General features: G+C 38.1%; 1 protein-coding gene across 1 annotated transcript; it reads left to right on the forward strand.

Annotated features, from left to right (window-relative positions):
* The first annotated feature begins 1204 nt into the window (after nucleotides 1–1204).
* On the forward strand, nucleotides 1205–2428 carry LOC122075357 (F-box/kelch-repeat protein At1g23390-like). The gene has a single exon (XM_042640351.1). The coding sequence runs from the start codon at nucleotides 1205–1207 to the stop codon at nucleotides 2426–2428; it is 1224 nt and encodes a 407-aa protein (XP_042496285.1).
* Nucleotides 2429–12221: the final 9793 nt, after the last annotated feature.

Raw genomic sequence — 12221 nt, forward strand, 5'->3', positions numbered from 1 at the left:
ATCAAAAAAAAAAAAAAAAGAGAGAAGAAGACGAAGAATCGTATGAAAGTATGGATGTACCCATCCATAAAACCTTTTGCACAATTAAAAAATGTAGAAAAATATTTTTATTTTTCTTGTCACTATGTCTAAGTGAAGTATAATTGTTCACTATTTGTCGTATGTTAGTACATGGGATAGTTCATGTGATAAAGGGCCAGAAAGACATCTCATTGGTACAATTTCATCTTTCAATAAGTAGAGGAAGTCTCTTAAATTATAGAAGATGCCATTTTGAATTTTATATTCATCTCCATTTGATGTATTTTAGTGATTTACTAAGACTTTGAATCAGAATTTGAACAATTTTTGCTTGCATAATTTGGACTAAAATTTGATCATTGAAATGTATATGATGTTGTCTATCACATGAACTAATCTATTTACTACCAAGTGATTGACGACAAATAGTGAAACGTTACAGTGTGGACCCTAAAATAAAAGAAGAGCAATGGATATATAAATTGCTATGATATTCTACACCTCTCCCTCTCTCATAGAGGATAATTAAAGCATTTTTAAGAAAAAAATTAAATAAAAAACACAGATTGTAATCAACAAAATCAGCTAATTTAACTTAGAATCAATGGATGCCTATCCTAATTAATCTTGATTATTTGTTTACTGACTCTGATGGAGTCCGGCCTATTCTAGCCCAGCCCGATCAATTCTGGCACAATTCCAGTGCATCCTAAAACGATTCCGTTTGATTCGACGGAACCCACACCTAATTTTTAGATTTTAAACCTTTGTTCATTATTGGAATTTATTTTATTTTATTATTTTTTAAAATTTTAGAAGTGAATTATTAAATGAATTTTTATTTTTTATATTTAAGAAGTTGAAAACCGACGACATGGTAGAGTATCCACATGGGCGTTGTGGGGTATGCTTCTAGATCAACATCTGTGTCATTGTATCCATCTAGAAGACACGGAATATTGACAAAAAAAAAAGAAAATAATTACAGAGAGAGAGAGAGAGAACAGTCCCACAAGTCCACAACCATGGCCCCAGAACCCTCCACAACCCATCTTTAATGTGGATTAAGGGAATATAAATAGGCCCTACTCTTCAGCTTCTCGTCATCACTCCTCAGCATCCTCTGCTGTCTCTGCTTTCTGCTTGCTACAGCGACGCTGGTGTTTGTGGAAACGAATCAAGAATGGCCAACGCTGCGAAGAGAATCCCTCATAATAAAGGAAGAGCTCAAGCAAGGGAAGGAGACGAAGGGAAAAAGCTACTACAAGAAGCTTCGATCTATGGAGATGTGTTGGAGGCAATCCTCAATCGCATGACCTTGCTAGACATGGTGGCGGCGTCTCGTGTCTCAAAGGAATGGCGAGGTGCCGTCTCCACCTCCCTCCGGATATCTCCCCGTGCCAAGCCCTGGTTTATTGTCTACGTTCTCCACCATCGCAACCATTCCATCACCTCCGCCTGTGCCTTCGACCCTGCTTCTCGCGTCTGGCTTCGCATCGACATCGGCGACCTCCACCACTTCACCACCAACGCCGCCGCCTCCGCATCCTCATCCCCAGCACTCCGATCCTCCCATTCCCAACATTTACTCTACAAGATTTCTGCCGGAATCTTCTCCTTCTCCTTCGACGCGCTTCACCAAACTTGGCACCAAGCGGAAGCGCCGCAAGTGTGGCGTCAGGACCCCATCGTCGCGCGCCTCGGCTCTCGCGTCCTCGTTGCCGGTGGAACATGTGACTTCGTGGACGACCCACTCGCAGTCGAGATGTACGACACTGGATCCCAGAGATGGGAGACGTGTGAGCCCATGCCGGAACTGCTCAAGGACTCCGCCACCAGCACTTGGCTCTCCACCGCCGCCAGCGACAATAGGCTCTACCTGCTGGAGAAGCGCTCCCGTCTGATCTGCTCTTTCGATGCGGAGACCAAGACCTGGGGACCCACTTTGAATCTGATATTGAGCACCAGCGCACCTGTGGCTGTGTTTCACTCCATCATCGGATTCGCCGGCGACCGGTTGGTCCTGGTGGGTCTGATTGGCGAACCAGGGGAGTTGCAGGGCCTTGGTCTCTGGGAAGTCGATCAGGTCACCTACGAGTGTAGAAAGATTGGAGAAATGCCATCGGCGATGGTAGAGAGTCTAAGGAACGCGAATTCTCAGATCTCGACCCCAAGTGCATCAATGGAGGGTAATTTCATCTACATCTATAATCCTTCGAACCCGGAACAGATATTCTTCTGCGAATTGAACGAGGGGAAGTGCCAATGGGGTCAAGCCATGAATCCCATGACAAACATCCGCAGTCGGATGCACAGATTCGTGTTCACATGTTCCAGAGTCGGGATGGGTGACCTTCAGAAGGGTATGGCGACTGGGAACAGAAGATTGACGGTGGAATCGGAGTGAGTTGGGTTCTGGATTTTGTGCTTTTCCACAACTCCTAGGGCTGTTCCCTAGATTGAGTGATCCCCACTTTAGCAACTCCAAGGTCTGTTCCTGATTGAATGGTGGTTTGTTGACCTTTTCCACGGAATGTAGGTGCAAATATGAAGATCTTGTAAAAGGAATTTTAAGAATCGGTGGGTTGTGATGTTTCCCACAGAAGAGAATAGGAATTTAAGGATAGTAATGTTTTCTTGTGACTTGTGAATGAGCCCTTTTCTTATAGCTTAACTGTATTTGTACATGCCAATTGGGGGGTGGGGGTGGGGGTGGGGGTGGGGAGCGGGGGCGGGCTTCAATCCATCAATTCTCGAGTTGATTGGTTGTGGGTTTGAGTCTTGGCTTCTCAAGTTCTCGAGTTGATTGGTTGTGGGTTTGAGTCGTGGTGTGTTCCACTATCACCCATTGATCTTACGGAAGCATTGCCGTTCGGCTTGGCATGCCCCATTATCACTCATTGGTCCTATCGCCAATTATTTGTTATACAAAGGCTTGTCTGAAGGCAATGATCACCACCAGAGTACTTCTTTTTCATTATCACAAAAAACTCTATTTGTACATAGATTTTCTGTGGTGGGACTCTATTTGTACATAGATTTTCTGTGATGGGTGTTTGTAGGGTGTAGACTGTAAAATCAATGAGGAGCCCTTTCTTAGAGCTCAGATGGGAACTTTTGGTTTGCAGAAAATGAAAATGCTTTGCATCCTGACTCCTGAGCATTTCAGATCAATAAGCCGTACTGTGGTTCACAAGATTGCTGTTAAATCAATGGCTAAAAGACTTCAAGGTTCCTTGGATTGATTTATTTTTCAAGCCAAATTTTTTCGTGAAGAATATACAAATTGCAGATAATATTCCTTTTTTTTTTTCTTTTAATTGATAAATCCATGAAATCTATTATTTTGGGTAAATGTAAATCCATAGAAATCTTCAACCAAATGAAAAAGTGTCTGTGGCTTTAAAACTAGATGCGAACAGAACAAAGGATATCCAGGAATTCCTTGGTTGGGGATTGATGTGATATTATCTGTCGCCTTGTGTCAGAAAGTCTCTCACGTGTTTTCTTTTCTTATTTGTAGAGATCTTAATTTCTTATTTATAGAGATCTTAAATCTTTTTTAGGTATCAAGAATGCAACGTCAGTGCCTTGGCTTTGATTACCCACCTATTATTTACAGTTGGCATTTTTTTTAATTTTTTTATAAAGTGGTTTTTCTTTTCAGCTGCCACGGACACGGGACGCCAACAATAACAACCGTGCCCCCTCTTGGATACGAGGCCTCTCGGTAACAGATGAAAACATTGTCCCTAATAAAGAAATTAATTTGGATTCTCGTTATTTAGGGTCTCCTTTTGCAAGGTCTACTTTCTTATATTAAGTTCTATCTAAAAAAAAAGAAAACTTACATCAAGTAATTTAAGGAGGTCATAAAAAATGATAGATTGGAAAATGCCTCTATTGCTGGTTGTACTATTTTTTTAATTAATTCTGTTGTCAGTGCATTTCTTACCTTTTCTTTTTATTGTTTCCTTTGAAAGTTTGCACAAAACTCAACTGCTTGAGTGCTAATTTTTTTAAAGGTGTGCATGAATATTAAAAAAAAAAGGTTATCTTATGGGTGTTGATGCACATTAACACATGGGAGCATCTTCAAAACATAATGGGATTGGGGTAGTATGGTTATTTTGCATGATACTATATTTAGGCATGGGGTTGATGCACACTAATATAAATTGATAGCATTCTTTCTCTCGTAAAAAAAAAACCTCTCATTTCATGGTTCAAAATTTGTCTTCAAAGTCACATGTTAAAAAAGACAAAGGAAATAAGAATCAATGGAAAAAAAAAAAAAAAAGAAGAGAAATACAACTTAAATTATTTTAAAAAAGCATGTGATAAGATGCGAGCCCCAAATTTTGCAACGGACTAATACATGATGTTTTCTTGGTCAAGAAATTGTACTTTCCATTCATTTCACTTTAATTTACATTTTTTTTACCAAATAAACAAAATAACTAAACTATAATTTGTATTCTTCAATTATGATTTGAAAAGAAGAAATATTACTTTTGTTCTCCTTAATATTTTCTAAAAAAGAGATAAATTAGGCATAAAAATTGTAGACACGATTTTTTACCATTTTATGGGTTGGTTGTGCCATCCACTACCCCTTGTATATGCCAATTTTGAATCATATCTTACCATATATTCAATGTGGACCATGGACATTATAAATTGAATCATGTAAGATAAAATAACATGAGTGCACTATATACTAGGCCTTTACGTAAAAAAAAATTGTAGTACTTGACAAAAAAGACCATCCCGATCATGTAAAGACTAAATTTAGAAGGTGACAAGCTCAATATGACCAATCATAATTACAAATAATAAAATTCATAAAAATAGTGAAAAACTAATGTTAAATAATTCGGAGGGACCTGGAAGAACTAGTTGAACGGTAGGAAGGTGACGTGGTAGCAGATCTTGACCATGAATGACATATAAGCGAGCAAAAGACATTGGATGGATATATGGATCATACTCTCTAAACAAAATATGGAAATTAAACCGTGCCGTGTAGGATATGGAACCCGCGTGACACTTGAACCAATACAAGGTAGTGATAAAATATAAAGCATTGGTAATGATCAGTGATGAGTCCAAGACTTCAAGGGAAGAGTTTGTTTCTTTCTTTCATTTTCTTTGTTTCCTAATAGGCATCTGGGGCCACAATATGAAGCTCATTTATACAAGGCGTGAATGAAGCCGGGTTCCACTCATCCATGCCTTTTCAATCAATCAACAAGGTTTTAAAACTTAGAATTGTACTCGAAATTGATCGATCCCGATATAGATCAATATCGGTAGGTATCGGATTAGATGGAATGGATTTTTTTTTTTAATTAAGGATAATTTACAACACCACCCCCTAGATAATACTACTATTATAAGAACATTTCCTATGTTTCATCAAATTAGATTCAGACTCCTTACCGTCAGTTATTGTTAAGAAATATACCTTATATACTGATGTCAGTTATTATATTTTATTTTAAATACTAAAATGCCTTTCTTAAATGTGAAGTACCTAAAATACCCATGTAATGTCCCATCCCGAAATCGACAGTTACGAGATTGTATTTCACCTCCATGTGATTGATTAGTGCCACCAGTATCAGCGGCACAAGTGGCAGGTATTTCGCCTAGTAATTGGCGATCGCGGAAAACATGTCATCCATCTCGAATTTGGAGAGCACCATAATCGTCGATCCAGAAGCTAGTAGCCCCGAGGCAAATGCTGCTAAACCTTAGATGTGGAACAAAAGGACGGTACAAATGAAGGTCTGTACTCTGTCTTCCAACCTGAAATGGCTTAGACCGTCTGAACCATCACGAGCAGGTTTCGGTGCGATGAAACCACGCCCTTGCTGGCGCCTTATTAATCGGTTGTGTTTGAGCCCTCTACTAATTGATTGGACCGACTTCAAACTTCAATCAATTTTGGTTCAATTCCGGTCCGATCGTGCCGGCCAACTCTTCAAAGCTCCATGAAACTTCAGACAAGATACTTCCAAAAAACCATCAATCAAACCCCCTATTTTGAAATTTCAGGTGTCATGGAAGAGAACGTCCCGCGAAACTGCAACGATCGGAAGCTGAATTTCTCAATATTTTTTTTTTTTTTTAGAAAATAAAAACTGAGATAAATATTTAGGTTTAGGAAGTATACAGTGGTGAAGGCGATGATGGGTTTAAAATCGGCGATCTGTTTGCGGATCTCTTGAGGGGTGTTGAGAGGGTTAGTGGTGGTGATGATGGCGACGAGAGACATGACGGGGAGGCAATTACTGAGAAGAAGATGAAATTGGGGGAAAAGAGGAGAACAACGTTGCTTCGAACACCCATCTCGAACATACAGGAGGCGACGGAATAAACCGCATGCCAGACTTGGGGAAGGTGAGGTAGCGACCAGTGGCGGGGTCGATGAAGGTGATTTTACCATTGTGGACACGGGAGGAGATGAAAGCGGTGACGTCTAGTGATTCGTGGAAGGGGAGGGCTATGGGTTTTCGCAGTCGTCCCGCCGAGGAGCTAGGTAAAACCTCAGTCTTAATGGTAAAGAAGGGTATAATGGTCATTTTAAATCTTTATTTAACAGTACCTGACGATGAGAGGTTTGAATCTAATTTGATGAAAGAGAAAATGTTTTTGTAATAGTGACAATCTCTAAGGATAACGTTGTGAATTATCTTTAATTAAATTGGTTTTCTAAACCATGATCTCTACTGCTAATAGAAGTGGGGAGAAGAAGAGAAGAGAAAGGGTGGTCTTAATTTTTTCAAGATTCATGAATGGGGGCTTTTTGGCTTAATTAATTTCTAGATTGTGGAACACGTACGCATTAATAAGACATAACACACTAATAAGAAAAATTTGGCTACAGGAATTGTCCGGGGAACAAACTTGATGTGGACATGGAGGTATGGAGTAGTAGGAGGAGGATCACGAAGGACGAAGCCATGAAACGTGTTGGCAGGGGGAGGGGAGGGGAGGGGCGGGGAGGTGGGTATTTTTGGTGGCAGACAAAAGAGGGCTCACCAAGATTCCACGATGTACAGTAGTTTGTGGCAAACAAGACATAAAAAAGGGCAGGCAATAACAATAAGTGAGGTAGCAGGGAGGGGAATCATTCTCATCTTTCATCATCATCATCTCCCTTTCTTTCTTTCTTTTTCATGTTTTGGATTATCTTCCTTTCACTGTTTTTAAATGGTATAGGACCGAGACGGGTACTAGTGGGATGAGTCATGCATCAAGGGCCACCAATTCAGGATCACCGCTAGGCGCTCGCTCAATGACAAGGGCGGCATTTCAGTGTCCTACCTAAGTCAAAGTCAATGAGTAATTGGAGCCTATCAAGAGTCAAGACACGATCCAGACTTCAGATTTAAAGGTAGTGTCGTCGTCGTCGTCGTCTACGCTGGGTGACGGAAACGGAGTGGTTGGGGTTTCTGGATGTGGACGAGAGAGGAAGAGATGGAGGAAGGAACCAAAGGGCCATACGGATTAATAGGGCGTAGGGACTGTGAGAGTTGGCGTTTGCCAAGGGCAGAAGGTCAATCCACCCTCTCCTCTTAACACCTACCTACGTCATACTCCATAGAGTTTGAGAGAGACTCTCTCTCTCTCTCTCTCTCTCTCTTATGTCTCCATCTGTCTATCGCATGCTAAAGTGCTAAGTCATTGAATCTAGGGGTGTCAATTCCAAGTTTACTCCAGTAGATCTAATCGAGTCTGACACATTTATGGCATAATTTGGATCGACCCAAATATAAATAGGTAATACACAATGTAAGAGATAAGCCCGATGGGCCTCTCGATCGGTCTGATCCGACCCATTTACAAGCCTGACTCAGATCGACACGTTTAGTCCAACTGTTTATATAGGTATTTTGATTTTTTTTTTTATATATAATAAGGTATATATTGATATTTTTATTAATTATTGACTGTTATTAAGTGTAATATTATTGATGATTTAACAAAATAAATTAAAGTTATCTTAAATCTAAGAAAAATAAAGATCGTTTAAGGTCTGTTTATGACTTTATTGGTACATTACATAGTTTAAGACCTGATTAGGAGAAGCCCGATTAAAACTAGTAACATGACACGGCACTACACCGATTAAGACCAACTCATTCCTTAAATAGATAGGTCATGATCAGACAACATAGGCCCACCAAGCCCGAATAGGCTTGATTGAGAGCGACCCAACCTGATCGATTAACACCCCTAATGGAATCTATCCCACTTGAATAGTCGAATTGCCCACGCCTATTAGGTTATATAAGGCAAAAGAGAAAGCCCAACTAGCCCGACCGATTAACACCCTTAAAATTATTCGAATCTATCCCACTCGAATAGTCGAATTGCCCATGCCTCTCAGGTTATATAAGGCAAAACAGAAAGCCCGACTAGCCCGACCGATTAACACCCTTAAAATTATTCGAATCTATCCCACTCGAATAGTCGAATTGCCCATGCCTCTCAGGTTATATAAGGCAAAAGAGAAAGCCCCAGGCCCCCAACTAATATGGGACCTACCGGGCTTGTCAAGTTCGCAACAAGGACCACACTTATTATTATTATTTTTTTTAAATCAATTTATTTCAATCATATATTGTACCGAATAGATCGTGGAACCATTGTTTTCGTTCTTGTGATACTAGGGTATAGTTCTTAGCAATATTTCTCCACTATAAATCAATCAAAATTGTATGAAATTGCTTCCAGCATACCAATTCTTATAATCATTGCTTCACTCATCAAAGTAGATTTGAAAGTTATCGATTCGAATATCACCACACGTGGTCTCGATCAATACACTAAGGTTGTATTTGGTATTCATTCAGTTTTAGAAATGAAGCATCGTGTCAACAATAGAATTTTCAATTTTTGTATCAAAATGCTGTTCAAAAAAAAAAAAATTCATGTTTGGTGCAGGAATGATTACCTTAGTTCATTTTTTTTTGTGTTTGAAACGAAACCGAAATGATGGAACAAAGTTTTATCATTCTAACATCTTGCGTTTCTAGGGTTTTTTTTTTCTCCCTTTTCGTTAAAAAAAAAAAAAAAACCAAGATGATACCAAACCTTTTATTCCGTTTTTATGTTCCCATAGAATGGAAAAACATTAGACACATTTTTCTGGATGACTAACAAACGCAGTCTAACCCTCCTTTTTTTATTTAACATTGCTCCATTAAGCGGGAGGCATCTAATTCTGTCTTCGATCACCAGGAGTATCTCTGAAAGTATTAATAAGATAACAAGAAATTCAAAGTGTGTATTGTATGTTGCAATTAGCCACAAAAAATGTTGTGAACTAGAAGAAACAATCAATTAATTGAGTGGGTACGTTCGGCTCTCAAGAAAAAAAAATTACAATAGGTTATGCATGGAGTGAGGGACATTGTACACTGTCCCTTTCTTTAGTAATGGAAAACATTTAATTAGTACTATGGTGAAAGAGATGTATATCAATTTAGGTTCCTAAAAGAATGGCAACTTGATGTTAATTAATGGGAATATATATGACAAAAATAGACTACTTAAAATCATGATAAGAAGGATTGAGTTTCCTTTCATCAGATTGCCCTTCACTGGAGAGCTTCTTAAGCAATCATCAATATTCATATTTGTTGTTAATTAAATTATCTACATTGAACTAGGACCACACTTATTTATTTATTTAACTTTAGAAATCAATTTATTCATTGCCACTAGAAAAGCAAAAATAAATAAATAAATAAATAACTTCTGCTTCGAGGATTGCGAGCCCATATCAACCATTGAGTGGATTGTGATTAAATTGTCAAACACATCACTGATATTGTCTTCCCAACCAAGGAGTTAGTTAATGTGTTAATCTCCTCATGAATATTTTCGAATTTACAATCAATAAAATAGAAGGATAGGTGGATGGTGTCTTCAATCACATATTGTACCGATAGATGGAACTTTTGTATTCGTTCTTCTGATAGAAGAGTAAACTTCTTTGCAATATGTTTCCATTATAAATCAATTAAAATTGTATGAAATTGCATCTAGCATTCTGCTTTTCATACCAATTGCTTCATGCATCTAAATGGATTTAAAGGATTTTGGTTCGGATATCACCACATAACTTGACTCACGTGGTCTCTGATCATTTTTTTTGTTGGTAAAGAAAGAAGGGCGTTCCATGATAGTGATCATAGTCCCCAGGACAAACCCCCGTACGGCAAGCAGTGTTTTCGCAGGACCAATGGGGGATAGTGGGGCATACCAAGACTCGAACCCACAACTGGCAGACTCGAGCGGTGATGGATCGTGGTCTCTGATCATTACACCAAACTAAAAGGGTATTTTGAAAAAGATTATAACCCATGAAGGTATTTGTGAGTCTTAAGGGAAAGTGGATTATTCTATTTCCCCGGCTGCCAGCAAGGGTTGCAACTACTTTGCTGCAACCCAGGTAATAGTCAAATTTTTTTTCCCTGAGGACTAACCTTTTTTTATATTTGACATTGCTTCATGAAGAGGGAAGCATCCAATTCTGTCTTTGGTCACAAGAAATATCTCTTCAAGTATTAATAGGACAACCAGTGGAAATTGTGAAGGAAGAAATTCCAAATGTTGTTCTATGTTGCAACGATTAGCCACAAGCCATTGTGAATTAGAAGAACCAACCAATTAATTAAGTGGGTGTGCTAATTGTGGTTCAAGGAAAAAAAAGGGAAAAAAATTACATTAGGTTATGTATGGGGTGAGGGACCTCGGTCATTTGCCTTTTCTTTAATAATGGAAAGCATTTAATTATTACTTCGTTGACACTTGACAGAGATGTATATCAATTTAGGTTCTTTAAAAATGGCAATTTGATGTTGGTTAATAGGGATAAATATGACACAAAATAGACTGCTTAAAATCATGATAATAAGGATTGAGTTTCCCTTAACCTAGGTAGGGTGAAGAAAGAACTTCTTAAGCAATGATCATCACTCGTAGTCAACTCTATAACAATATCAACTCATCTTTATCTCAATTAAATGGGATCGGATAATTTGTAATCAACTTTAGATCCCTAAATATAAAGTCAACTCAATTAAACTATATTTATTGTTACCAAATTATCTACGTTAAAAGAAAAAAAATGTCTGTATCTATTCTCCCTGCTTCTTGAAGATTACTTTCATTTAGAACCTTCTATAGATATTAATTTATTACGAAGAAATTGGATTTTTTTTTTCTTTTTTTCTATGAAACTCTTCTTAATTGGGCCAACGATCAACCATGTCCTTGTAATATTTGTAAGAAAAAACAGATGCGACCATTAACTAAAGCAGGTTGCACTGGTGAAATTTGTGGTTCCATGTTGTTGCTCAGACTTGGGATTGAGTGTCCACCTTGACCTTATACATTATATTCTCCTCTCTCCCTTGTTTTTAAGCCTAAGTCCTAGTAAAATGTGCATAATTTGATGGTTTTTTTATGAGAATTATTATTCCTTCTTCATCTTTAATTGACAAAGCAAGGTTTTTTATATATAGTGAAAAGGATTGATTTTCTGAACAGAGATACGTGATTGAAGCTAATTGGTTCTCTGTCGATCCTCGATTTTCAATCCTGCCACTTCACTAGTTATCGATATAGCCCTTTTATATAGACAAAATGATTTTTAATTTGGGTTTGTTAAGAAAATAGAAAATTGATGTTGATCAATTGGGATAAATATGCCACAAATAGACTACTTAGAATCATGATAAGAAGGATTGAGTTTCTCTTCATCATGAGAGAACTTCTCAAAGTCTTTTTATTTATTTATTTATTTATAAATTTTGTGAAACTCTCTTTAGACCAACGATCAACCATCTTGCAATATTTATCAGAAAAAGAGATGTGGCCATTAACTAAGCAGGTTGGACTGTTAAAACTTGTGGTGCCATGTTGTTCAGATTTGGGATTGAGTTGTCACCCGGATTTGATTCCTCTCTATAAAGTTCAAGGGCCACAAATGATCCTAAGGTTGAGAGGATCTGAACACGGATCCTGAGGCCATCTCTATAGATATTAATATTAATTTCTACAATCTATTTTGGAGCTGTGATTTTTCAGAGCCCGCAAGAGGCAAGTATCATATATAGGTTTCTACTACTTTATTGGGTAAAAGAAAAACGAAAACAAGATCTCATAAATAAATTAAAAAA

This window comes from Macadamia integrifolia, chromosome 4, assembly GCF_013358625.1.
Source record: "Macadamia integrifolia cultivar HAES 741 chromosome 4, SCU_Mint_v3, whole genome shotgun sequence".
Classification (NCBI taxonomy): Eukaryota; Viridiplantae; Streptophyta; class Magnoliopsida; order Proteales; family Proteaceae; genus Macadamia; species Macadamia integrifolia.

Coding starts and splice junctions, on each gene's coding strand:
- LOC122075357 (XM_042640351.1), top strand. CDS start 1,205: ATGGCCAACGCTGCGAAGAGAATCCCTCATAATAAAGGAAGAGCTCAA.